This window comes from Dermacentor variabilis, unplaced genomic scaffold, assembly GCF_050947875.1.
Source record: "Dermacentor variabilis isolate Ectoservices unplaced genomic scaffold, ASM5094787v1 scaffold_28, whole genome shotgun sequence".
Classification (NCBI taxonomy): Eukaryota; Metazoa; Arthropoda; class Arachnida; order Ixodida; family Ixodidae; genus Dermacentor; species Dermacentor variabilis.
In genome coordinates this window covers 210196-238183 of record NW_027460456.1, presented here as the reverse complement: position 1 = coordinate 238183, position 27988 = coordinate 210196, and the positions used below count along the sequence as shown (strand labels likewise).

Sequence of the window (27988 nt, the reverse complement as noted above, 5' to 3'; positions counted from 1 at the left end):
GTGTTTCGGGCGAAGTTGAGCTAATTGATGAAGAGAGGGATGCGTCACTAAGCCAGAGAGAAGAGTTCCGCAGATTGCAGCTAGCTGACGCTACCTTAAAGAAAGGGTGGGAAGATGCTCGGAATGGGAAATCCGGCATGTTCGTCTCTGATGGACTCTTATACCACTGGGACTCAATAGTAGGCACCCGAGTGAGACAACTAGTTGTTCCGAAAGACAAGCGTAGTGAGGTGATGCATTTGGCTCACGAGTCACTATGCGGAGGGCACCTAGGCCCAAAGAAAACTAAAGCGCGCATTAGGTATAATTTTTTTTGGCCTGGCATGGAGAAGGAGGTATTAGAGCATTGTCGCTCGTGCCATGATTGTCAAATTCGCTCTGACAGGCGTCGCACGGACAGAGTACCTATAACTCCTCTCACTAGGCCAGAGCACCCTTTTCAAATTGTCAACGTGGATATCATTGGACCCTTAGACACACCGTCAGCGAGAGGCCATAGGTACGCGCTATGCTTGGTGGACATATGCACAAGGTGGTCAGAGGTTGTCCCACTGCGCTCTTTGACAGCTAAGGCGACTTGCGACGCGTTGATTGAAATTTTCAGTCGCACTGGCGTTCCGGAAATGATCTGTTCCGACCAGGGCACTAATTTCAAATCACAGCTCCCACAGTCGATGCTGGAGAAATTAGGTTGCGCACCAAGGTTCTCAACCCCAGAACACCCAGAGAGTAATGGAGTCGTAGAAAGATGGAACAGGGTATTGAAAAACATGTTGTTCCATGTCATTCAAAGAGACTCGAAGAATTGGGACAAATTGATCCCGCTTGTATTATGGGCTTATCGGGAAGTTCCCCATGAGGTTACCGGAGTGGCTCCGTTCCGTTTGTTGTATGGAAGAAACCCCACGGGACCGCTTCTAATACTACAGCGGACGTGGACGGGAGAACTGACGGTACCTGCAACTTTAAGAGAGAACCCCGCTAAGTATTTACAGCAACTTCGGGAGCAACTCGAGACCGCTGCTAATATTGCTGAGCTAACTAGTGCAACACGTCAGGACAGCTATGTGGGTGCGTATAATCGCAGCACCAGACACAAAGCCTTTAAGGTTGGCGACAAAGTGCTGGTATTCGACAACGATCGGAATGGTAAGATGGCACCTAAGTGGCTGGGCCCGTTCACAGTGGTTGGATGTGAGCGACGGCATTCTTATCGGGTTGAAACAGTACAGGGTAAAGTGAAAAGTATTCACGCCAACTACATTCGACCATACTATGCAAGAGTCAGCCATATTGGGGTCATTTTCGATCAGGACCATGACTTTGGGGAGGTAGAATATGCTCCGCAACCTGCAACTATAAGGCGCGAAGAGTTGGCGGTGACAAGCGAAAAGGTTGCTCATCTAGATGCTGATTCCCAGACGGAAATAGAGGCTGTATTTCAAAGGCATCGCGCACTCTTTGACGGCATTCCGGGTATGGCAAATGTGGGTCAACATAGGATAGAATTAGAACCAGGGCACCAGCCAAAGAAGACGTTCCCTTATCGGATACCTGAGCTGTTAAAGAAAGAAGTCAGCCGGCAAGTTGGTGAACTTTTGGCTTGGAAACTGATCTATCCTACTGAAAGCGAATTTGCGCATCCGGTAGTATGCGTAGGGAAAAAGGATGGGACAATCCGCATGTGTGTAGATTACCGCGCGCTAAATGCCGTCACCAAGGTGGATGCGTTCCCTATGATGAATCCTCAAGAATTGATTTTCAGAGTAGGAAGAGCACAGTTCATTACGGTGATAGACCTTAGGCGCGGATACTGGCAGGTACCGATGGAAGAGAAGAGTCAGAATTTCACCGCGTTTGTAACGCATGAAGGTCAATATGCTTGGAAGGTGATGCCGTTCGGGCTAAAAAATTCAGCCGCGACCTTTCAAAGAATGGTGAACAAGCTCTTATCGCAACATCAGACATATGCCACGGCATACCTAGATGATATTGCCATTTTCTCTAGCACGTGGAAGGAGCACTTAAAGCATCTCGACATTATCCTTGAGGTCCTAGAAAAGGCTGGGCTGAAAGCCAGTCCGGAAAAGTGTCAGGTTGCACAATCCCACATTCATTACCTCGGGCATATTGTCGGTTCAGGGACGCACGCACCAGACCCAGAGAAAATAGCTGCCATTAAGAATCTGGTGCCACCACGCACTAAAAAGGAGCTACGCAGCCTGCTGGGACTGTGCGGCTACTATCGCGAGTACGTCAGAGCATATGCAGAGGTGGCGAGCCCGCTCACGCGGTTAACAAAGAAAGCGGTACCCAATAGCATACCCTGGCCGGAGGAAGCTCAGACGGCATTTGAGAGCCTGAAACAGTCCCTGTGCGAGGCCGTGGCGCTCAGCACTCCGGACCCATCTGAGCCCTACTGGCTTTTCACAGACGCATCAGCTACGGCGGCGGGCGCTTGTTTGGCACAAATGACAGCCGAGGGAAAGGAGAAGCCTATTGCCTTCGCCAGCCACCGCTTCACGCCGACTCAGACGCGATGGTCGACAATTGAGAGGGAAGCGTTTGCTATTATATGGGCCTTAAAGAAGTTTGACTACTGGCTTTTTGGCGCCATGATAAACGTTGTTTCCGACCACAATCCATTGTCGTACCTTACAACTTCAACTCCACACGGGGCAAAATTGACAAGATGGGCGCTGGCTTTACAGCGATATCACGTGTCAGTGCGACATCGGACGGGTGTCAGTAATGGTAACGCGGATGCTTTGTCCAGGCTTCACAACAGCGCATGGAAGCCAGCGTAATGCTATAGTGCCATGCCAACTGGATGGGCGTGAATGTTCCTGCTCACTTGGCGCTGTATATTGTGGACTTTGTGAGTGTCGATTCAAGACACAGAGACACTAGAGTGCTCTTATAGTTTGGAACTGCAATCGTGTGCTTAATTGTTTGATGACATGTATCGTGTATTTCTTTTTACTCTCTTTTTGCTTTGTTATTTGAAGGTGTTTGTTGTTGTGATACAATTAGGCCAGGGTGTGGTTAGAAAGTTCATTACGTAATCGCGGCAGTGATTTATCGTATCACTGAGCGAAAATCAGCCCAGTATACTCTTTAGGGGGAACGTGTTAGGCCGCTCATCTCTCGAACAGGCAGAATGGACGGCGTAGGGCTGCATGATTGTTTTGTATATATTTTTGCAGTGCCGCGAGTTGCCCATGCGTTTTGTGAATGGGGAAGCGTCCACGCCCCAGCGCGTCGGGCAGCAACCGTTTCTGTTTTTGAGGGGTCGGACGGCCCGCGTGGTGTCGGGTGACGAGCCGAGGCGCGCGCCGCCGCGGAGGGCGCGGTGCAGAGGAGGAAAACGGATTCGGAGAACATGCTTTTACGCGCGCTCTGTTGACATTCCGCCGATGGTCATAATAGGGCCACGCGGACAAACCTCGACAGGGACGGTTGTATACGCGACGTTGTGGCGCCGGCTCTTGAGTCCCCTGCTAATTAGAGACGCAGCTGCTAGCAATGTTGACCACGTCTGGCGCGTACGGAGCGGGGGGTTCACGCCCCTACGCATTCGGGCGGCAGCCACGTGCATCTTGTTTTGAGCGCTGGGGAGAGCCCGCTTTGTGTCGTGTTGCAACATGCAGTGCGAGCCGTAGAGAGGGGCGCGGTGCGCATGCGGAGGCCGCGTTCGGAGAATGTCGTTTTAAGAGCACCCGAGTCCGGATGCCGCCAGCGGTCATTATTTTTCTACCAGGAAAAACCTTGAGGGGGACTACAGTACGCGGTGTTAAGACACCAGCGCCCGAGCCCCCTTGCTGGCTAGAAACGCCGCTGAGGTGCGAGATGGCCTCAATAAATCGTGCGTGCCTGGCGTGTTTGCCGAGGCCGTCACTGACCACGTGGAAATAGGAGGGGGAGAAGCAGATGTGGGAAGAGGGAAAACCGGGTGGTTTTCCAATAGATTCACTTTTGAGAGTAAGCCCATCCCTTTGGGTTGTGGCTTAAGAAACTGTCAACTCTCATTGGCAATTGCTTCCGTGGGATGGGCTAACGGCCCTACCGCCCTTTTTCTTTGTCTCTTTTCCCTATAACAATCGAGACGAGGTGCTTGTTCCTCAGTCTAGGCTGTAATCACTAAACCTGATAGAACAGTAAGACTCCGTACGATGCAACGCTAGTCTGGGCCGTAACCACTTAGTGGTAGAACAGTGAGACTCGGTTGGTCGTATGTAGTGACAGTTGTCCTAGGCTCTAACTTAAGAAAAAGTAGAAGAGTAAGGCGCTGTGTACTTGTGTGTTTTGTATCAGTGTTCTTTTGCTAACTCTGTATTTGACTGTGTAAATATTTCCGTTGCAATATATCTTCAAGTTTTGTTACCTGCAACCTGCCTCCTGCTTCATCAACGCCGATAAACACCTTGAAGAGACTTTGGTCGACTTCAAGGAGAAAAGAACAATCAAAACTTAACTGTCGGGTTGAATTTTTCTGGTGCCTTTTCACGAGCTGCCAGAGAAGACAGGCCCTCCACGCGATGAAGAAACAGCAGAGACTGCACCGTCAACCAAGGGAATTGGTTGACATGCTTGCGTGATTCCCGCCGTACCCTCAGACCAGGTGACGAGCGGCCGCCGTCTTTACAGCCGGGTTGGTGACGTCACACGCAAGGGAAGCCAAGAAGATAGCCCAAGATTACACGGGTAGCGTGCTGCCGTATTTTCTGCTCCGATTGGGATGCACAGCGCGATGGTCGAGTTCAATTTTTCTGGTACCTTTTCACGAGCTGCCAGGTAAGACAGGCCCTCCACGCTATGAAGAAACAGCAGAGCCTGCACCGTCAACCAAGTGAACTTAGCTCACATGCTTGCGCGAATGCCGCCGTGCCCGCGGACCAGGTGACGATCGGCCGCCGTCGTTATTGCCGGGCATGGTGACGTCACACGCAAGGGTAGCCAAGAGGTAGCCAGTGATTACACGGGTAATGTGCTGCCGTATTTTCTACTCCGATTGCGATGCGCGGCGCGATGGCCAGGTTGAATTCTTCTGGTGCCCTTCCACGAGCTGCCAGGTAAGACAGACCCTCCACGCGATGAAGAAACAGCAGAGCATGCACCGTCATCCAAGCTAAGTTAGTCGACATGCTTGCGCCAATTCCACCGTGCCCTCTGAGCAGGTGACGATCGGCCGCCGTCTTTATAGCCAGGCTTTGTGACGTCACACGCAAGAAGCCAGGAAGGTAGCCCGTGATTACACGGGTAGTGTGCTGCCGTATTTTCTGCTCCGATTGGGATGCGCGGCGCGATGGTCGAGTTCAATTTTTCTGGTACCTTTTCACGAGCGGCCAGGTAAGACAGGCCCTCCACGCGACGATGAAAAAGCAGAGCCTACACTGTCAACCAAGCCAAATTAGTTGACATGCATGCGTGATTGCCACCGTACCCTCTGACCAGGTGACGATCGGCCGCCGTCTTTAAAGCAAAGGTTGGTGAAGTCACGCGCAAGGGTAACGAAAAAGGTAGCCCGTAATTACACGGATAGTGTGCTGCCGTATTTTGTGCTCCGATTGGGATGCGCGGCGCGATGGTCGAGTCCAATTTTTCTGGTACGTTTTCATGAGCTGCAAGGTAAGACAGGCCCTCCACGCGACGAAGAAGTAGCAGAGCCTGCACCGTCAACCAAGCGAAGGTAATTGACATGCTTGCGCGATTGACGCCGTGCCCTCGGTCCAGGTGACGAGCGGCCGCCGTTTTTATAGCCGGTCTGGGTGACGTCACAGGCAAGGGTAGCCAAGAAGGTAGCCCGTGATTACACGGGTACACACTAAACAAAAATAACGCGAAACGGGAGTAAACCGCTCGTCCTGTATCGCATTCCCGTTTCTGGGTTTTTTTTACTACGTACCAGTCGAGGTAAAAATTTACTACCATGCTGACCAAGTTTTTTGTATGTAGAAACGAGAGTAATTTTTTAATCTGTGGGAAGGTTTTTAGGGACGATAGTGCGACTATATTTTTACTCCCATCACGAAGTTCTAGCGGCTATTCCTGAGAGTTATTTTTCAAGCCCATTCGCGAGTTTCTTGGGTCTGATGTGAGAGTATTTTTTTACCTCCTTCATTAACTTTTCTCAGCTTTATCTGATAGTAATTTTTCAAGCCCATTCTGGAGTTTTTTGGAGGTGATGTGGGATTACTTTTTTACATCATTCATCCAGTTTTCTAGGCTATTCCTGGGAGTTATTTTCAGGCCTATTCTCGAGTTTGTTGGTACTGATGTCGGGGTATTTTCTTACCTCGTTATCAAGGTTTCGTAGCTCTACCTGAGAGAAATTTTCAAGCCCATTCTGTGGTTTCTTGGAGCTGATCTCGGAGTATTTTTTTACCTCGTTCATCAGGTTTTCTCGGTTCTTTCCGAGAGTAATTCTTCAAGCGCGTTCTGGAGTTTCTTGGGCCTGATGTGGAAGTAGTTCGAAGACAATTGAAAGATTACAAGGATGATTTCATGGATCCCAAGCATGAGTGATTGTTTATTAGTTGTGACATGTTTCTCATAAAAAAGTCAGGCATGAGTTAATCATCACAAAACTATAGCCTTACAAAATGCTGTGATAAGCATAATAAATATTTGTACTAATACACAGACTGGGGGCTGGTAACTGCCCGTTAGATCTCTCATAGCAAAATAAAATACATCACAACACATTCAATGTGCAATCCCACTAAAGTACAGTGAAAACAAGCAACATACAATATAAAATCTAACTGATAAATATACAGTCAGTACTAGAGACGTTCACATTAAACCCACTGAATATGCAGGTCATTCCTTCAAACAGGCAGTTGTCCAGAACATGGGTGTGCTGTGCATCCAATGGATTAGTATGAACATAACTATGCAACATAAAAATATTGCACTTAAGGCCAAATGGCATCTGCTGCTAACGGCCATTACTGCGCCAGACAAAATGAAACAACCATGTGGTAAATACAGCAAGCATTCGTACTATCACATTAGTGCCGGCCACTGCCCATCATATCTCTCACTGCAAAAGGAAAACTATCAACCCATTCACGATGTAGTGAAACTAAAGCACAGCGAAAACAAAATGACACACAATACAATATCTAACTCACAAATACACAGGCAGTACTAGAGATTTTCACATTAGACACACTGAATATGCAGATCATTCCTTCAAACAGGCAGTTGTCCAGAACATGGGTCTGCAGTGCATTCAATGGATGATTATGGACAAAACTATGCAACATAAAAATATTGCACTTAAGGCCAAATGACATCTGCTGCTAACGGCCACTACTGCCTCAGACGAAATGAAACAACCATGTGGTAAATACAGCAAGCATTCGTACTATCACATTAGTGCCGGCAACTGCCCACCACATCTGTCACGGCAAAATAAAAACTATCACAACACATTCAAGATGTAGTGAAGCTAAGTCAGTTGTAGAGATGTTCACATTAGACCCACTGAATATGCAGATAATTTCTTCAAACAGGCAGTTGTCCACAACATGCGCGTGCAGTGCATTCAATGGATCATGAACAATACTATGCAACATAAAAACATTGCACTTAAGGGCAGCTAGCATCTGCTGCTAATGACCATTACTGCCCCAGCGAAAAATTAGTGTCGGCAACTGCCCACCATATCTTTCATTGCAAAAGAAAAACTATCACAACACATTCAAGATGTAGTGAAACTAAAGTACAGTGAAAATAAACAAGTGACACAATATACAAAATCTAACTCTTAAGTATTGCAACAAGCAAATGAGAGGGCACTAGAGATTATCATTAGACCCATCGATAGCATGCTGACCTTCAAACAGCTAGTTGCCCAAGACATGGGTGCACAGTGCAATGAATGGATAGTTAGGAAGAAAACTGCAACAACCATGAGCAACATGTTCTATAAACTTTCAAACTTTCTAAAAAATGAACTCACTCAGATAAGGAAAGTGGTGATTGCTAATACACACGACAAAACATATATGTGAAAACAGCCATTAACTGATACTAAAGCCCCTCCATACACGTTTCCGCCAACCAGGTTAAGTACCGCCAACCTACCCTCTTCCTCCACGTTCCTCTGCCACTCGCCCCCTTAGCTTCCAGCGTCAAGCGGAACTTCCGTAGCTGCAGCTTCCTGTTCCGAGTGGAAGTAACGCTATGTTTTTCTTAACGTTGTTTACTTTCGCGTCGATGGAAAGGCTTTAATTGCACCAGCTGCGGTTTAAACTGTGAATGCGATGCCATCCAAGTACCACCGCCTATTGTAACCAGCGATCTGATCATGTTCGCTGTTTCGCGTCAACCTGCGACGGGTTGTGCCACGAGACAACGTACAGTGGAATGCAGTGCCTGGGCGCTTGGAGACCACTGCCATTTTTCGTGCATTTAGAAAACAGCGACCGCGAATTACTACTTCAGCGGAATACAACAGCTTGTCGCCTTTGCATTCTTCTCATGGTGACTACCACAGCTCTGCTAAGCACGCGTGGGCATCTCACCATCGGCAGTCAAAGCGGAAATTCCCGCAGCACAACTCCAGGAAGCGGTAACGCCGGAACCGGAAACTTTGAAACTGGAAATGCTGGAACCGGATTTGATGTCAGGGGAAAAGGCGGCGCACAACAAAGGTTGTCGCTACTTAAGAAAACGGCAGTGGCGCGTGGATGGAGGGGCTTTAACTGATACCACTCCCCCTTGTGCTCAAAGAAAACGTATGCAGCCCTTTTTCCACACAAGAGGAACATGTTATACAACTGTATTGCAGTACTTATGGGTACAAGCCAGATGTCAATTTCGTTGCCTAAATATTGTAGTGCTTCTTAGATAGAATAAAAGGTAATTGAGTGTGTTGCCCTTGTCTTTTTCTAGGCATGCAGTTGTGATGGATGCCATATGCTTGTGTGACAAATTGAACATAGTGCTATAGGTACGACTACAAGGATGTATATTCGTAGCTGCCCTCAAACCCCTTCATGTTGCCAGTCAGCATCTATGGTGTATCTTTGTATTGCTCATCTAACACTGTTTACACACAAAAGGCATGTCTGAATACCAAACCACCTTATTCTCCAGTTACTTTAAAGTGAATGCGTTGTGACAAAGTGTAATGTGAGAAGTCCATGATAAAGAAAAAAAAAATAAACAGCTAATTCAACTCCCCCCTGAATTACCAATTTCTGGGCCATTAAGTTTTGCATAATACACTTGTGGTGATTAACACAGAGCCATGTTGGCCTAACCCTAGTGGCACAGGACATCCTTCAAATTATCAGTTGGTACAGAATCACTGAGCATGCTGCTGGTGCTCTTGCCCCCGCTGAGAACACCTGTCGCAAACTAACACACATTTTGTTGCTAAAGGTCCATTACAGAGATACTAAAGAGAAACAATAAATCATTTTAGACTGATAAAACAATCTTTCAGAACTGTATTCATGAACATTGTGGCAATAAGCGGATTAATAGATGAGAAAATGAAGATTTAACTTTCAAGTTTTATGCAGTGCCCGCACATCAGTGTGGAGTCATACTTCAACTAAGTATATTCTTTGACACCTTTACAACAGAATTCATCAATATTGGCCAGTAGAACATTAGCTAGACCCGAACAGACACCGTCAAATTCCATATCACAGCGAGCTGGTGCAGGAATTATAAGGTGGTGGTGGCGACACCAGTTTTCGTTTTTGCAAGTTATCTGGCTTATCAAGCCAATTCTCATGGAGGGAGTTGTTTTTTCGGTGTTGTAAAAAAATGATTTAATAACGCTCAAAGAAATTTTCCCTTTTGTGCCCCTTTAAAGCAAGCACTGTGCTACATGGCTTGGGCAAGCTGCCAGCCACAGAACCCACGAGTGCTTTTGTTAGGCAAAATAATTTTTACAGAAACTTTCTTGAGGATATGCATCTGAAAATTTTTTTGCCTAGCAATAGTTCTTGTAAATATTGACTAAATCCAATGCTTTCACCTGCAGCTTTGTGTAGCTCAAATCCAGAAAGCAGTGCTCAATAAATGTCAAAACCCTGTGGGCCTTTTCGAGTAGATAACGTGGAAGACCCAGAACGAAGCGAAAAGGCAGGCCAGGCCTGCCAGCAGTGACGATGTCACAAACAATCGCTGCGCATCCATGTGTAGCGCCTCCCTTCAACCTCTTCTTTTGTAAAAGGAGCCTTAAGGAGGCCCCCCGCGAACTGAAAGCCTGAGTTGTTAGCATCCAGGCGCAGCCTCTTCAGCAGGCACTTTTCAACATATACACCGTCGCCGATGTCTACCTGTGAAACAATAGAACAAGCACAGATTAATTTTCTACACTTTTGATCAAGGAAAGGTTAGGAAATAGGGTAAGGTGTGCAAAAACGGAAGTAGCTGCTTGTTGATATGGTTTAAAGAACAAAGTACCCTTACGTATACCATACGTGCGTTGTGCTGAGCTGTGTACTTTCACCTAAGACTAGAAAGTATTGGGAACTTCAATGCGAAAGAAAGACATTCATCTGCCTAGCTCTAAGCGAATGCGTTCCACCCCTTGGCACAGAATGAGATCTGGTGCTGTTCTAGCGATTAGCAGACATTGAAAGCTTCAAGCCTGATTTAGTATTAGGCCAAGGGTCAAGCTGTGCTCGATTATAGTCGGATACAACTTTAGAAAAACAGGCGTTTACTCCTCTGAGGCGGATGCACACGAGCATCCACTAATGGTTGCGCACTCTGGACTGATGTCATGCGCCGGACGGCCGGTGGCCCGCCGTCGGAGAAGATGGCCGCCCGGGCTTCGAACTAGGCCAAGTCGCGTCAGCTGTGCGCGTCAATGCCTCGTCACAGTGAATTCCCAAACAGTTTGTCATTGTCTATCATGCCGGAAATATTACTGCGAGCTTACGATGCGGCATCTGTGCTGCGTGCGTGTATTCTAAGCCGTGATCCGGCGAAGAAACATTGCAGCGAGCATTGCTGATGCTGCGCTATGCTTTGCCTGAAAACAGGATGTCTCGGTGACTGCTGCATACACACATCCTGCCTGTTTGTTCCATGTTTTTTATTTCGCTCCCGAGTGAAGTTAGGACAAGAAAAGTTTGCCAAAGTCTGGTGCCTGCTGCCAGCTGCGGGTGAGTTCGTGTACCGTGTCGCTGCATTTTCCGTCGGACGGGGTAAAGTGATGGAGCAAAACCATTCTGAGGAGAAATTAGAAAAGCGTGCGTGCGTGAAACAAACCTACGAGCGTCTCAACAGAAAATATTTGCAAAAGAAGCCTCCAATGCAAAGATTTGTCGCCGTCAACTTAGCGTGAATGATTGTTGTCAACAGTGAGATAGCCGAGCGTCTAACAGCGGTGTTCGAGCGTTGTGTATAGCACCGTCGATTGATTTCTTTCCACCAGTGCTCACCGCGCACGCAAGCTGTAGAATGCGTGCTGTGGCACAGTCACGCATAAGTTGTGTTGCCAGCGTTCCTGCTTCCATGCGTGTTTGCACTTAGTCATATTTGTCCTTTTATTTTATATTAGCATTTGTTTTTACTAGTTTTCTTTCAGCAAAATCTTTACACATTTTCATTAGCCAATCTCATTCAAAGCACTAACTCCTGTACACTGCACAACTGGCCTCTTCCATCTCATTAAAACCTTTCTCGCTGGTCTACCTCGTCTTCTCAATCTGCCTACTCGCTGCGTTTTCTGTCCTTGTTTCTTGTGCTGTTGCTGCAATGTGACTAACCAACTTGCTCAAAACAAATTTTGATCGCCTATCAAAACAGAAAGGTTTAGAGATACATTTTCTTAAAAGCGTCATGTGGGTTGCACAGTAACTTTGCCTCTTACCTCTGTTCATGTTTATGCATCAGTGCATGTGGCAGCTAGCCAGAAGTGCACATGAAAGGCTGCATATTGTGAAACACCTTGCTATGCTGTTGAATTTTTCATGCATGCAGTCTTAGTAAACAAACGGTTTCACTGCCTATCACATATGATGGTGAAAATTTTCAGCACGAATAACAATGTGCAGTGGGGTGTGATTTCTGTCTGACGCTTTCGCCGTTGCAAGGACATTATTCAGTGAATGGAGCCCAGCAAAGCAGTGCACTAAGAGCTTTTGCAACTTTCACCCTTTATTACTTCACAAATGACATTGTCTGAACCTGGCCGTTGATCGACATGCCGATGGCTTGTGAATTAAATAATTGCCTCAATAAAACACATTCAACTTCACTCAGCATTTTTTAGCACAATGCTAGCAGAGCTATTCAGGGTGAATAATTGTGCTTACATTGGTGTTACTTGCCCGGTCAGATAAACAAATACAACAATGGCTGCGGTATGACTGTGATTTGACATGCAGACTGCTAATGGTGCCTTTTGAGCGTGCCCTTGACTACTGCTATTAATAGCTACCCGCCTGGGTATATTGGGCCTAACTAAGCTAATGATGTTTGATAATTGTTCTCTTATTCGCATTACTTGCCTGGGCCAGGTAACCAAAATAAACAATGCCACCACATGAATGTGTGTTTGCATGCAAGCTGCCAACAGTGGCTGTCATTCTCCATTGATTGCTGCCATTTCACCAACAGTGGCGACGGATTGACTGCGCTTTGACGTGCAGACTGCTAATGGTGCCTTTCAAGCGTGCCCTCGACTACTGCTATTAATAGCTACCCGACTGAGTATATTGGGCCTAACTAAGCTAATGATGTTTGATAATTGTTGTCATATTCGCATTACTTGCCTAGGCCAGGTAACCAAAATAAACAATGCCACCACATGAATGTGTGTTTGCATGCAAGCTGCCAACAGTGGCTGTCATTCTCGCATTGATTGCTGCCGTTTCACCAACAGTGGTGACGGCTTGACTGGGCTTTGACGTGCAGACTGCTAAAGGTGCCTTTGAAGCGTGCCCTGATGACTGTTATTTCATCACAGGGCCCGTCATGCTCATAGGTGGCTGCCCAATAGAGTATTGGGCCTTCTGACATTGGCATTATTCATCTCAACGGGCTGGAAAAAACAGTAGGGGCAGCACAACTGCACGCAAAGCACAATGTGCTTTGGCGTGCAGGCTGCTAAGAGTGGCTGTCAATTTCATTCACGTTGACTACTGCTTTTTCGTGTGAAGCTGGACAGTGGATGCCCGAATGAGCATTTCGGACCCCACATAGTTATTCAGGATTAATAACTGCATTTGCATTCAGATTTTCCGGCATTTCAGCACGTTTCCATGCCAACGCTTATATTGAGCATGATCTGTGCAGGACGTTGCTTTTTCAGAATTGGGCTTCCATTAAAAGGAATATATCATCAAATGAACTGCTTATTTATTTGAGAGGCCACGGGAGAATGCTTGGCTGCTGTGCTTGACACACAGTACACCGCTTCAGTGATGGGAGATCCATTGTTGCGTTTGCCGAGGTATGTGTGGCTGGCAGGAGGTCTGGACCTCGCTTCACGCAGAGTCAGAGACGAGGAGAGTTTTCTCTGCGAATAATTCTTTATACAATGTTTACATGTCGTCGTTATCAGGACAGAGACCAGAGCAGCTGCAAGCTGCTTAAATAACACCCCTCAGTCCAAAGATCCCCCAGACAGTCCCCAAGGACGAAACAAGGTCGAGAGAGGGAGGGTCCGGGCAGCCTCCGGTGTCCTAATGCCGCTCTCGGTGGCCGGCGCTTCCTTGAACTGCGCTGCGGCGTCGGGACGATTTGGCGGTCGGTCAGAATGGTGCGCCGGTCAAGTTTTATGGCCCGCATAGGACAAAGGGAACCAACTGCAAGGCACTGGGTCGAAACACAGCCCTCCTTTGGAAACTGTCCCCAACACAGCGGGAGTCGTTTGTGGTGCGGGCGCCGCCGGACAAACGAGGGGGAGGGGGGGTTGCATTGCTGCCGGGACGGGGAGGGGCCGAAAAGCAGTCCGTGATCCGGTGGCTGCTTCCGTCGTGGACGCCGTGCAGCCGCGAGGAAACCCGAGCCGTGCACGTAGTCGTGTCCGAAGCAGGCAGGCACCATGCAGGGATGAATGCTGCCTCCACGGTCGACAAACCATAGCACTGGCCTTCCGTCAGGCAAATCCCAGGGCACAAACATAACACCACATACACTTCGAGAACTCGTTAGTGATCTTCTCGATCGTCGGTATCTCGTTGTGGTGAAAGAAATCGTGCACACGACCTCAGCGCACATGTGTCCTACTTCGTGCTGCTTCTTCTTTTCTCCACATTTTGTGGGCGTTTTCACGAGGGTGTCGACAGTTTGCCACCCGAAATATGCGAAGCTTTGACCTCCCTCCTCACCTTTAACCCGGTGCTTTCGCTGACACTGAGCATCTTGGGTTTGTAATGGTTGCGATAAATGCATTGTTTTATATAAGTACTTGTTCAGTAGCAACTGATTCATTTGAAGCTCGGAACAGGAGTAGTAAATTTGCCGTGTACATGTAAACAAGCACAAATGCCATGCAGAGTTGCTCTTTCTACTTTTGCCACTTGCAATGAAGCTAAAGAGCAGACGACGGGCAGCGTTGTGGAAGGCACGGGGTTATTTTTCTGTCGCGATCTGGCATGTGCTGTAGCACATGAGAGCTCTACTAATCCAGTCATCAAAGTCTTTATTTATACCGAGAATTGCGCGTTTCCGAAGCACGATTTTTTGAGCGGGATTATTTTAGTCGCGGAGGCAATCGGACGTCGCGCTTCAGTCATCTGGGCGGGGCCTCCCCTTTTTTCTAAAGTTGTATCCGACTATAGTGACGCACAAGTGCTCGAGAACTATTGAACAAGACGCAATTGTTTTCGATTTACTGACTGCACTTGGGTGTAAAGCTTTTGTCTGAGAAATGAATAAACCACATACACAAGCAGCATTTTCATAGTTAGCACAGTCTTTAATAGGTACTGATACCTTCAATTTAGAAAGCCCTGTATATTGGGCCTCATCAAACTAATTTCATAAAAGGTTTGGCAAGGTAGAAGCATAGAATTTTAGAGTCATTAGAAGACAGGTGAAATGAGTTATTTATTGCAATTATTACTCAAATTTAAAATTTAGACCACTCGTCCAGTTTGTACATGCCACATAAGCATGTAGATATCAAAAATGGGGATTAGAGAAAACCTTCCCTTGGAGGTTCATTATTGGAAGCAGTCATGCCCTCGAGGAGAAATAACTTCTTTTTCTGTAGGCAGAAATGAGGCTCGGGTATTTTATTGACACATATATATGCCCATGCATATATGTTATCTCTGCTGTAAACCTTTTTTTCATGTATATGCAAGGTGTGTGTGTAACATCTCATTGTGCACAAAATCAAATCCATAAGAACCCGACAAGAAGCTAAACAAACAAGAGAGCAATCCCAGTGACAAGCCATGCTAAACCAACGAGGTAGCCATCGCAGTAACAACCCGTATCAAAAATTTTACTGACATGAATTCTGACCTTTGAAACATAACATGTGTATATGAATACTATCTACATTAGGGCAATGGGCAACTTTAAACAATGGCTACGCCAACATCAGAACTACGTGGATGAGAAAAGAGTGGCATCAAATGCTTTGGCAGAGCATGCAGCAATGACTAAACACAATAGTGACTGGATAGTGTCTAGCATAATCGGCCAGGAAAGAAATTGGAAGCCATGCCTGTACCCGGATTCCCTGGAGATGCAATCAACAGGACACACGTTTATCTGAAACCAAGGAGCCCACGCCCATCTTATGCTAAAACTTAATTAAATATGCAGTTCCACTTTTTTTAGCCTTATTGTGAACAAGGCTTCCATATGGAAGCCAAAATGTATTGCTTTTAATGTTGTATTTGGTTGGTCTATGTCTTTCTTTGTCATGTTTCATACCGACCACACAGGCTTCTATGAAACTCTTGATGATACAACTTTTGTGCGAAAGCATTGCTTAAGGCACTTTTGCCTAAACCATGTCTTTAGGCGGTACAACGCCTTTTTCGAGACACGAAACCTCAATTCATGGTTCTTAAAAAGGCATTTTGGCTAGATTAATATAGTCTATACGGAGTATATAAGGCATAATTACTCAAGCGTCCAATTATATTTAACTCAGAGGAGGCTACTTTAGGTAAATTCATTAAACTGAGGGCACTCCACCAAAACATAAAATTCGTGATCAGCCACTAGAAATCCTGAAAATGGCAATACAGTAAAATGATTGCATATTACACAAATGTGTCCTACAACTCGAAAGGCAGCGCCAGTTTTGTACGCACCTTTGAGAAAGCACACAGATCACGTGCTTTATTGTCGTGCTGTCCAGCTTCCAGCAGTGCAGCAGGTTCCTGCTTGATGTAGGGATGCCTCCAGAATCCACATAGCCTTCAAAAGTAAGAAATGTTTAATTTATTGTGTTGTGAACCTGGGAATTTGTGATTTACCAGTGTCATGTGGAATTGCAAAGAGAGCCTCACACAGCCAGCTGCATGAATTTGCGTCTGGTTGCACAAATGTCTCTTTGTTATATCTAGGGAGGTTACACTGATATTTTGTAACAAGCGAAGTTTCAGGAAGGAACGAAATCAGCAACAACAGGCTACCTGGACAATCAAAAACAAAACTCAAATATGCAGTAAAACGTGGCGCATTGGATTAAACAAAAATATTAAGCACATGAAAAGCATTCTGAAAGCTAGATCGCGATTTTGTAGCGATGCTATTCCTTTTCGTTATTCGTTAGTGGTTTGACCGTCGCCCCGGCCCGTGCTACGTACTGGAACAGCCGGCCGTTTGCGGTGGGCGACAAGAGTGGTATAGAATCGAGGGGTAAGTATCGCTACAAAATCGCAGTCCTTACTTTATTACGCACTGCCGTATAACCTACGATTGCAAGAGCTGGCATCCCGTTCGTAAGAATTGGTTGGTCTATGTCTTTCTTAAAGGCCGGTGTCTGAAATGTCTCGATTAAAAATAAACTTCGTTACTGTAATATCGGCCTATGTCGGGTCTGCAGCATAGAAGACAAATACGCGAAGACACTCAAGAACATAAACAATACACAGGTTCTCGCGACGTGGTCATCCAAACCAAACTGTATACATAGAAAAATCTTCATACAAGCTTCTATCTGCTTAAGCGTCAAACATAGGAATCGTGTGCCAACGCGCGAAGCCCATGATACATCGACGGATACATTACACATGTACTGTACTTGCGGGAATGCATATATAACGAATAACTTCTTGCCAGAAAACTACCGAACGAACAGCAACTTTCAGTGTTTTCATAATTGTGTGCCCATTCAGGCATAGCAATCAAGGCGGGTAGCATATATTTTACAGCAGATTGCAAGTACGCTGTAACATCAGAGGAAGCCTTCGTGAAATTGTTTGCTAAATGTGCACAGCAAGACGGCCAACCTACGATCAGAAAGCGCGTTGCTCTAGCTAGTTACACAACGTTCATTACGTAAATCATAAGTTCAAGAATGCGCGCAAGGGCCAAACTTGCTTACCTTTCAAAAAGACTTGGCCAACGCTCCTTCGTCTCAAAGGTACCGAGGCACCGACGTTTTTCTGGCGCAAGCACTGTAGAACTTCCGATGAACTCCAGCTCCACAAAAGCACAACCTTCAACAGTCTTCCATACACTACGATTCGAAGCTCCAGTACCATACTTTTCACGAGAGCGCGGGCAGACAGCTCGGCAGAACAAAGGCAGCTCGGACGGGCGCTGTAGTAAGACACTCACTGTCGACACTGGTAGATCGCACGAAACACACGGCGAACTAACGGCGTTACACAAGTCCGGAGGGTTTGCGATGGTTACTGCACACGACAAGGAGCAGATTTTGTCTAGGCACTTCTAAAATATAACTCAAATACCGCCTTACTGCAAGGTGCATTCACTACAACCAACGTGGTATGTCGACCAAACAAATACTGCAGTGGCGCCACTCTACGGTTTTTAGAAAAATGTATCGTAAATGAGAAAATTACGTGTTTTTTCCTAACAACAATCGGTAGGGACACTTTAACAAATTTCTTGGGTTCAAAAGTGTTAACTTTGTATAAATATGCACTTTTTTATACGAAGTTTAGGAAAATGTACTGTATATATTAAAAAAAAAATGAAGCGGATGTCGCCTTCAAGATTCGCAACCGCTTCAGTGGCATGCAGTTTACAAAAGCACGGCCTTCGAAATCGGACTTTGTCGCTCAAACGAAGCCGCAGCTGGGAGGAGGGCAGGCATTTAGGCCCCAATTGTTGGGTTTACAGTGCCTAGGTAGGCTTCCTTATTTATAAAGAATATACAGGGACTTACGCCGAACCATGAGCGAGCTTTAGGCAGGGGACACACGGTACGATTTGGCGTCCGATCCAACGTGCGTGTATCCGAACGGTCGAGCGGCGCGTAAGCTCCGCCCAGATCCTACCCCCCCCCCCCCCCGCTTGAGTACATATTCACGTCGAGAAACGCAATATAAACAACTCTGCACAACACTACTTCGCTTTACGTGAACACTGTCAATAAAATTATGCCCCTGCAAATGACAGAACACTTCACGACGGCGCGTTGTCCACTGACGGCTCCGGTGACAGCCAGCGATACGGCCGGCAGGCATAGCTAGGCGGACGCTGCGGCCGACGGCGCTTGATTCAGCCCGAGCTCGATGAAGAGGGCTTATTTTTGCCAAAACAATTACCGCTGTGCACTTAGGTAGCCCGTAATTAAATACAATTGGTTTACTCGACGCAGTCGTTGCGAAGGGCAAACGTGCAAGCGAAGCGAGCAGCCTCGCTCAGACGGTCGGTGTGTGCTATTTGCCCACGGAAAGGCCCTCGCGTCGCGGCTCCCGATTTCGACGGTAGCTTAGTGCTAGTGTACTAGGCGCTGTTTTGCATAATAAGCACAGGTTCGAGATAACTTTATTGAACTGGTAACTATTTCGTGTCGGCAACAAACTGCAGCAGGCAAGGAAAAAAAAAGACGGCGAGAAACCGGCCTGCCAGCGCCGCCTCCGTGGAGGGAACGTCAGAGAACGTCACATTAGCAGCGGCCAAACGACGGTGCGGTCAGTGCGGTTGTCGGACACATCAGACGATGAAAATTTGCCCGGTTTGTCGCACGCCGGACGTCCGATCCGGCGGTTCGGCACGGCAAAACACCTCGATTCCGGCTGCCGTTCAGGCGCGTCGGACGCCGGATCGGACACCGAATCGGGCCGTGTGTCTCCCGCTTTAGCTGGCGAACACGAGCCCATCAGCGCGCCGTCCGTGCAGCTCCGTCTGCTTGCAATAGTGGATGGCCTACGGGCTTCTTTGACGCCTACTGAGCACAAATTCATGATCACCGCTCGTATACACGCTTCCTACAGCGCTAGCTGTAGTGTTTACGAGATTATATGCCCTCATCTTGAATTGGTGAGACCGCTCGACATGATTGCATCTATTTCTAGTGCGTGAGGCTTTCCATTGACTGTCACTACAACTTACCAACGTTTTATTTTGTGCTACAGTGGGTCGTGACGATTCCGTTCACAGCTTCAAAGTGGACAAGAGACAGTCGTTTTCTAGCTCGTAGAAGCATGAAAAAGTGGGCTTGTGCTTGGCAATGAACTTTGACCGACACGCTTGCTTCCGGCCGGAGCAGCAGACGCGACAACTCGCCGTTTGTAGGCTGCCGGCCGATGGCGGTATCCCTCGCGAACGGCAAGATATTTACCTGCCGTAGAGAGGATCGGTCCAGGAACGATTCTTGAGGCGATTTTTGTCGCTGAATGCGAGCATGGCCACGCCGGTTCGCCGTGCAGAGCGGAATCGGAACATTATTTTTCGATGAGTTCGCACTGACGCAATGCAGTCGATTGGCTCGTCGGTCGTGCAACGGGCGGCGCGCCGGCAGGAAGCCGCGTCCACTTGAGGCACCTCTTACGCGACGTACATACGTTCCAAGTTTCCAACGTTCTGCCGTTCCGCTGGTGGATGTACCGCCACGGCATCGATCTTTGCTATTTCTGCCGCGGCCGTGCCTGTCGCCGAGCATAGGCTTAACTGGATTGGGCGGAGCTTGCAATGATCGAGACCTTGGGGAGTAAAGTGGTAGTATTTAATCACGTGATCTTCAGGTTGGTTCCAGATCACGTGGTTTTAAACTCTCAATAGATGGTTTTTGGTCACGTGATCTAAAACTCCGTACGTCGTAAAGCCGGCTCATGACATCCTTTTACTACGTTTCTCAGAGATGGTAGTAAAACGATGTAATGTAACGCATTTTACTGCCTCATGCCAGAGTAATTTTCTGGTGCAAGGTAGTCTTCAAAGCTCATGAGCCGCAAAAACCCCAATGTCGGCTAACTTTTGTTTACAGTGTAGGGTGCTGCCGTATTTTCTGCTCCGATTGCCATGCGTGGCGCGATGGCCGGGTTGAATTTTTCTGGTGCCCTTGCACGCGCTGCCAGGTAAGACAGGCCCTCCACGCGATGAAGAAACAGCAGAGCATGCACCGTACACCAAGCTAAGTTGACAGGCTTGCGTGAATGCAGCCGTGCACTCTGACCAGGTGACGATCGGCCGCCGTCTTTATAGCCGGGCTTGGTGGCGTCACACGCAAGGGTAGCCAAGAAGGTAGCGCGTGATCACACGGGTAGTGTGCTGCCGTATTTTCTGCTCCGATTGGGATGCGCGGCGCGATGGTCGAGTTCAATTTTTTTGGTACCTTTTCACGAGCTGCCAGGTAAGACAGGCCCTCCACGCGATGAAGGAAGAGCAGAGCCTGCACCATCAACCAAGCGAAGTTAGCTGACATGCTTGCGCGAATGCCGCCGTGCCCTCGGAGCAGGTAACGATCGGCCGAAGTCTTGATAGCCGGGGCTTGGTGACTTCACACGTAAGGGTAGCCAAGAAGGTAGCCCGTGATAACACGGGTAGTGTGCTGCCGTATTTTCTGCTCCGATTGCGATGCGCGGCGCGATGGCCGGGTTGAATTCTTCTGGTGCCCTTCCACGAGTCCAGGTAAGACAGGCCCTCCACGCGATGAAGAAACAGCAGAGCATGCACCGTCATCCAAGCTAAGTTAGTCGATATGCTTGCGCGAATTCCACCGTGCCCTCTGACCAGGTGACGATCGGCCGCCGTCTTTATAGCCGGGCTTGGAGTCGTCACACTCAAGGGTAGCCAAGAAGGTAGCCCCGGCCGACTACTTCCCCGTCATTCCTGAAATCAAAGGCAAAAATAAAGGGTGGGGAGAACCTGTGCCTGCAAAAATGCATACCAGGTTTAAAGCCAATTAAAAAGAAATGAAGAGGGGTTTTGAATTAAGAGGAAGCTTTAGCTCGGATGCTCCTATCTAAATACATGTAAAAGGAGAATTCGTTTTTTCGGCAACCACTCCACCAAATTTGACGAGGTTTGTTGCATTTAAAAGACAAACTTAAGATCTAGTGACTGTTGGTCTCGAATTTTTCAGTTACGTCGTCAATTTTTTATTAAAAATTGGCAAATATCGTAAATTTTCAAAAAACGAAACTATCAAGTTTACAACTCTGTAACTTAACCACTAAAAATGATAATACAATTCTGTGAATTGCATCTAATAGTACATCTAAAGCGGACAAAATTGATATGTTACACATGAATATAAAAAAATTTAATAATAGAGAAATACAACTTTTGCAAAACCGTTGTAACCAACGTAACAAATTCACGTAAGATGTAAAATGACATATTGAATTGTGCGCTTTGAATGATCTAATGGATGCCGTTTACAGAACCGCGATATCGGTTCTTGATGCAGAGCTATGAATTTATAAACTTCGTGCTTCTATTTTTTTCAAACGGTCAAATATTTGAAAATCGTTTTAAGAAAATTCAAGCCCTAAATCGAAATTCCGCTTCCAACAGTCACTAGAATTTAACTTTTTCTTTCAAATGCGACAAATTTCATCAAAATCGGTCCAGGGGTTATCTCAGAAAAACGTTTTTGCGTTGTTACATGTATTTGAATAGGCCGTGTTGGAGTTGGGCCCGAGCGAAAGCTTCCTCTTAATGCCCAAAGCGCATGTGTTTGTGGAGAAAAGCCAATTGGAAAAATAAAATTGTGGGCTAACGGTAATGCATATGTGTCCCGAGGTGTCTGAGCGAGGGCAGAAGCCCCCGCGCCGGGCATTTAATGAACGTGAATGATGAGGCTGAGTCGTGGTGGCATGGGCCTACCATAAATGGAGTAAAGATAAAAGAAAGTAAAAGAAAATGAAGTGAAAAAGGTGAATAGGACGACAGTCTATGTACAAATGTTCGTCGAGGCCGGCGATGGCCTCCGGCCGCTGTCGGGCACGCCATCGCGCCCCCGAGAGGGCGCGCATCACGCGGCGGCTTGGCACTTGCGATGCCGGGTGCCAGGAACACCCCCGGCGTTGTTCTCCCTCGTCCATTCGGCGGTACACCGCACCTACAGGTAAAGCCGGTCCGCCGGTCGACGGGGGCCGCCGCGGACTTCAGGGGTGTTTCCCGGCGTCACACCCGACGCGAGGTGACGACTCCAACTGCCAGGTACGTTCCCGCGCAGTCCGGGGCCTTCCGGACGACGCCTTCGCCATCCGGACGCGACGATTCGGGTCCGCCGCTCGGCAAGGCGCCACGAATCCCAGGGGACGCGTCCTCGCGTCGCGCTCGTACTGGACCCGGCGTCGGGCGTCAGGGACGCCCCCGGCTTCGATGCTCACGGGTCTGGAACTGCCGAATCGCACCTACTAGCTTCGGCCCGTCCGGCCGCGTCACATCACTCTTCGGGGGCGCCTCCAGGCGCGAACATTAAAGAAAAAATAAAAATAAAAGGACAGGAAGGAAAGAGGACAAGTGACGTGAAAGAGGGGCCGGGTCGCAGAACGACGTGAACGGCGACAGTTCCGGACGCCGCCGGACACGCCGTCGAGGCGCCCGAGAGGGCGCGCGTCTCCCGGCGGCTCGGCGCCTCCGATGCCGAGTGCCAGGAACACCCCCGGCGTCGTAGTCTGTCCTCTGTGCATCGGGACGCCGCACCGATAAGTAGACCTGTTCCGGTGGTCGGCGGGGTCTCCGCGGACTTCGGGGGTGTTTCCCGGCGGCTCCCTCGACGCGGGGTGGTCGCCCCAGCAGCCAGGGACGTCCCCTCACAGATCATACCCGCAAGCGAAGGTGGCGGGCGTCAGGGACGCCCCCGGCGTCGGTGCACACGGTCGCTGTACGTCCGGCGGCACACCTACTAGCTGCGACACCGCTAGGGCGCGTCGCGGCGGTCTTCGGGGGCGCCTCCCGGCGCGAGCATTAAAAGTACAGTAAAGAAATAAGGAGGAGAATGAAAAGAAAAACAAAAGTAGGTGGGCAACCGGGCAACACGCACGGCGCGCGCCAATGAGCGCGCATCACTCGCCGGGGCGGTCCAAGTGCCGGGAACACCCCCATGGCATGCCAAAAGGCACGCGTCTCTTGCACGCACCAGTGCCTTCGTCGGGAACGCCCGGCCGGCGCTCCTTGGTGCGCGCGTCCCTCGCAGAGGCCAGTCCGGTCGTCGCGAACGCCTGCCCGCGCTCTCATTCGCTGGGACAACAGGCCACGCCAAACCAACCATCGCCTCGAGGAACGCCTGGCACGCCAAGGGGTGAGAGAAAGGCAGGCAGCCGCACGGTACGCTCGGCGCCAATGGGCGCGCATCCAGCGCAAAAGGCGGTTCCAGTGGCGGGAACGCCTCCTCGGCACACCAATGGACGCGCGTCTCCCACTGAAGCGCCGGCCGTCGGCAGGAACGCCTCCCGTGCGCACCGAAGGGAGCGCGCCTCTCACAGGGGTCCATCCGGTCGCCAGGAACGCCTCCGCGCGCTCCCATTCGCAAGGACAACGGGCCGCTCCGCAGCCTCCGTCGCCCCGAGACACACCCGGCACGCCGGGGGACGCGCAGCCCTACTCGAAGAAGGCCCGGCCACAGCAGACGCCACGCGGCCGCCCCACACACGCCGCGACACATCCGGCACTACCCGACAGCTCGTAAAAAGGCCGCCGTGCACGCCGTGCCCTCCCCAGCACAAGGACCGCCGCTCGTTGTCTCGGCTGAGCCGGCAGGGGCCAAAACCCCGCCCTACTCGGCCAGGGGCCGGCTCGTCCAGAGGACAGTGTCACGACCGGTCCCCTGGCAGACGGCCACGCGCACGCGCGCGAAACAACCCGAAGGCGGCTAAAAACGAATAGCAAAAGGGACGATCCGTCACGAAAATCGCACAGGCGTCCGCGAGCCGCCCCGCACGACGCACGGTGTCCCGCCCCGGCGCGCTGCGCGGCCTACCAAGCGTCCGGCGCCATCCCGACCCCGCCCTGGTCGGGCATGTGATCACTAATTATACCGACCCCGAGCAGCGAGCACGCCGTCCGGTCTGTGAGGAGGCGCGGGTAATTGCTTGGCGTGAGAGCACCCCCGGACGCCCGTATCCGCTCCACTATAGCGGCCGTTAACGCGCAGCTCGCGAAAAGATGCTGCGCGTCCCGGCAGGTCGCCCCGCAGGGGCAGGGCATGTCCTGCGAGATGCGGAAGCGATGGAAATAATAAGGGAATCTGCTGTGGGCGGTAAGCAGACACGCCAACCGCCGAGGAGGCGGGAAGTCCCGCGGTATTCGGTGTCGGAGTGCTCCCCGCGCCACTCCACGGCCCATCGCGCTCGCACGGCGGCCGAGAACGCGGCCCTCACGACCCGGAAGGACCGGTGCGACCTTCGGTCCACTCCTGAGATCGCCGCAGAGCCCGCCGCCATGTCCGCGAGCTCGTTCCCAAAGATACCCCGTGGGCGGGCACGTGGAACAACGACAAGGCTGTACCGTCTTTGTAGACGGTACAGCGCGCTCTTAATGCTCGCGACGCGCGCGTTCCTGGTGACCACGTTGTACAGCGCGGCGAGTAGCGACAAGTTGTCGAGGTAAATATGCGCCGGAGGCTCCCACGCATGTGTATCCAGGTAATTCAAAGCCTCAGTTAGCGCTACCACCTCGGCGCAATAGGCGCTCGAGGCGACCGTGAGGCGATATTTGCGCACCGCGACGATCGAACCCCGCGGCTTCAACACCACCACCGCCGCGCCCGCGGACCTCGACGTGTGCGAGCCGTCGGTATACAGGTGCATGCCCGGCACGGACGACCACGCGCGAGCCGCCGTGACGTCTAGCCGCGCGAAGGGAAACCCACGTGCCTCCGATGGGAGGGCGCCCCAGGCATCGTGCGGGTACATTTTCTCGTCCGGCGCGAAGGTGTGAGCGCCGAACGTGACCGTTCGTCGCATGCGGAACAGGTCAAACTCCGCGTTGAGCCTGTAGAGCTCCAGCCCGATGGGCGGCTGGTTCGCGAGCTCCTGCAGCGCGGCCGTCCGTGTTGTGCGATACGCGCCCGTGATCGCCAAAAGCATGGTGCGCTGTACCATGATCATGCGGGCCTTGAGCCGGCAGTCAGGTGACCGCGACCACCATAACGGGGACGCGTATGCCACCGCCGGCAGGAGTACCTGTCGGTACAGGCGGCGCCGCATGGTGGACCGTGTGCATCCGCATGCGGATGCACACGGTCGTGTGCATCCGCATGAACGACGGACTTGATGGCAAGCGTCTCTGCCTTCCGCTGCAGGTGCTCGGAATGCTCGAAGAACGACAGGCGCCTGTCAACCACCACTCCCAGGAGCCTGACAGACGAGCGAAACGGAAGCCCCCTCGCACTGCCCTTCAACCGGATGGTCGGGTGGCTCTTCTCCCTGCCCCCCTTTCCGAATGAGAAGAGGACGCAGAAGGTTTTATCGTTATTGAGGGCGATTTTACATTCGGCTGTCCACGCCTCGATGCGACGTATCGCCTCCGCCACGGCCTCCATAACTCGCGCCCTGTTCTTACCCGGCACCAGTACGATCGTGTCGTCTGCGTACGCCTGCACCCCGCACCCCGGCCGGCATCGGCAACCGAAGCAGCCCGTCCACCATCACGTTCCACAGGAGCGGGGAGATGGGCGGCCCCTGTGGACTGCCGATCGACGTCTCCGCCGACACCGAACCGGCGTGCGACGCGTACTCGACAGTGCGGCCCTCGAGAAATGAACCGAGCAGGCCGACGAGGTTGGCCGGGCAGCCGCCGTCCCTAAAATACTTAATGACGAGGGGGTGCCACACACTGTCAAACGCGCCCCGGAAGTCCAGTGATATGAGCACCACGGGCGTGCATTCGGCTATGTGGCGCTTGATGTAATCGCACAGCGCGTGCAGCGCCATCACCGCGCACCTGCCGTGGGTGAAGCCGTACTGGTGGGGATGCGTGTGACCTCGCGAGGAGGCGAAATAATACAGCCGGCCCTGTAACAGCCTCTCGAGCACCTTCCCCAGGATGGAGATCATGCAGATCGGCCGGTACGAGCTCGGCGATTCCACCGGCTTGCCGGGCTTTTGGATAAAGACCAATCTGCCTCTCCTCCAAGTCCTGGGGAAGTACCCCAACCGCAGTGCCGCGTTCATTAACATGCACCCGAAGCGCGGGTGCGCGGCGAATAATTCACTGACTACCTCGGTCGTGAGACCGTCCGGACCAGGAGCGGAGCTGCGCGGCATTCTACTCAATACCGCCTGAATTTCGCCCAGCGAAAACGGCCTCTCCCTCTCCGCCGTGGCGTACGGCCGGCCAACCGCCGCACGGATCTCGGCGTGCGCGGGCGCGTCCGTCTCGGGCCTGTCGCGCGCGAAAAGATGGTGAAGCAGCAGCGACGCCGACTCGAGGACGCTCGCCGTCCGGCCGCCACCCTGCCTCGTCAGCGGAGGCAGCATGACATGCGACCGGGCGGCCCCGAAAGCCAAACGGAAGGGGGCTTGAAAAAGCGACCGCCGGCTGCACTGGTTGCAGACCGCCCTGTCTGCGTCCTCCTTAACGCGCGCCACGTCTCGGCGGTATGCCGCCAGCGCCCGGCTGTACTCGCTGCGAAAGAGGGCCCGCAGCTCGTCGCAGCGACACTGCTGAAAACGGCGCTGCATCGCGTTAACCGCCCTGCGTCGGCCGTCCAGCTCGGGCGTCCACCAAGATTTGCCACCCACGCCCCTCCTCTCGCGTGCCGGCCGGAGTTGCTTGTCGCGCTCGCGATCGATAACGGTGCAAAACTTCGCGAGGACCGCGTCCAGGGCGGCCGGCGAGGCGATGTCCGCGCGCCCCGCGCTCGCGAACCATCGCGAGTTGCGGACAGCCTCCAACCACTTACGCCTACCGTAGTTGGTGAGGCGCCGGCCAGTCATGCACGCGCCAGTGTGGACGGCGATGTCTAAGCGGCGGTGCTCCGACAGCGTCTCCTGTTCGGAAACGCGCCACGTGCAGCCGCGCCGTACGGGCGTCGGCGACGCGAGGGTTACGTCAATCCAACTGTCGACGTATTTGGTAACGTATGTCGGGGGCGAGGACGCGTCGTTAAGGACCACCAGTCCCGCAGCCGCGGCGAACGCAATCAGCCGAGTGCCCCTGTCGTCTCCCTCGCGAGGGCCCCACAGGACGCTGTGCGCGTTGAAGTCACCCATGACCAGAATGTCTGGCGTGCGACTTCTGTCAGTGGCGTGAGCTAGGTGTTCAAAGACGTCGTCCATCGTCCTGTGGGGCGGCGCGTACGCGGCCACGACCGTAATCGCGAACTCGCACGACGAGCATTCCACCGCGACCACCAGTCGCGACACGTGTGTCGGGAACACGTCGAAAGGTGGCCGGCGCCTGACGATCGCACACAGCGGGCCGTCGGCCGCCGCGTACGCCTGGTAGTGCGGCGGAAGCTTCGGGAGCTGACCCCGCTGTGTGTACGGATCCACAACAGCCGCCAACACGCAGCCCTCTCGCGCCATGTGATCGGTCAACAAAGCCGTCGCTCGGCGGACGTGGTCCAGCGTCAATTGACACATCTGGATCGCGCCGCCGGCCCCACCCGCTCCCCCAGGGCCCCGGCACCCCCCCTCACGCGGCCGCCCGCGCCGCTATATCG

At 51.0% G+C, this 27988-nt stretch overlaps 1 protein-coding gene and 1 long non-coding RNA gene across 2 annotated transcripts; both read right to left on the bottom strand.

Annotated features, from left to right (window-relative positions):
• Positions 1 to 8389: 8389 nt before the first annotated feature.
• LOC142568660 (uncharacterized) lies at positions 8390 to 17648 on the bottom strand. The gene is made up of 3 exons (XR_012825490.1): positions 17501 to 17648; positions 16263 to 16368; positions 8390 to 10307 (listed from the first exon to the last, which is right to left on the bottom strand). It is a non-coding gene; the product is annotated as an uncharacterized LOC142568660 (long non-coding RNA).
• A 6449-nt stretch (positions 17649 to 24097) lies between these two features.
• On the bottom strand, positions 24098 to 25529 carry LOC142568657 (uncharacterized). Its single transcript, XM_075678514.1, has 2 exons — positions 24702 to 25529; positions 24098 to 24193 (listed from the first exon to the last, which is right to left on the bottom strand). Exons 1-2 carry the CDS (start codon positions 25527 to 25529, stop codon positions 24098 to 24100), a joined length of 924 nt encoding a protein of 307 aa, XP_075534629.1.
• Positions 25530 to 27988: the final 2459 nt, after the last annotated feature.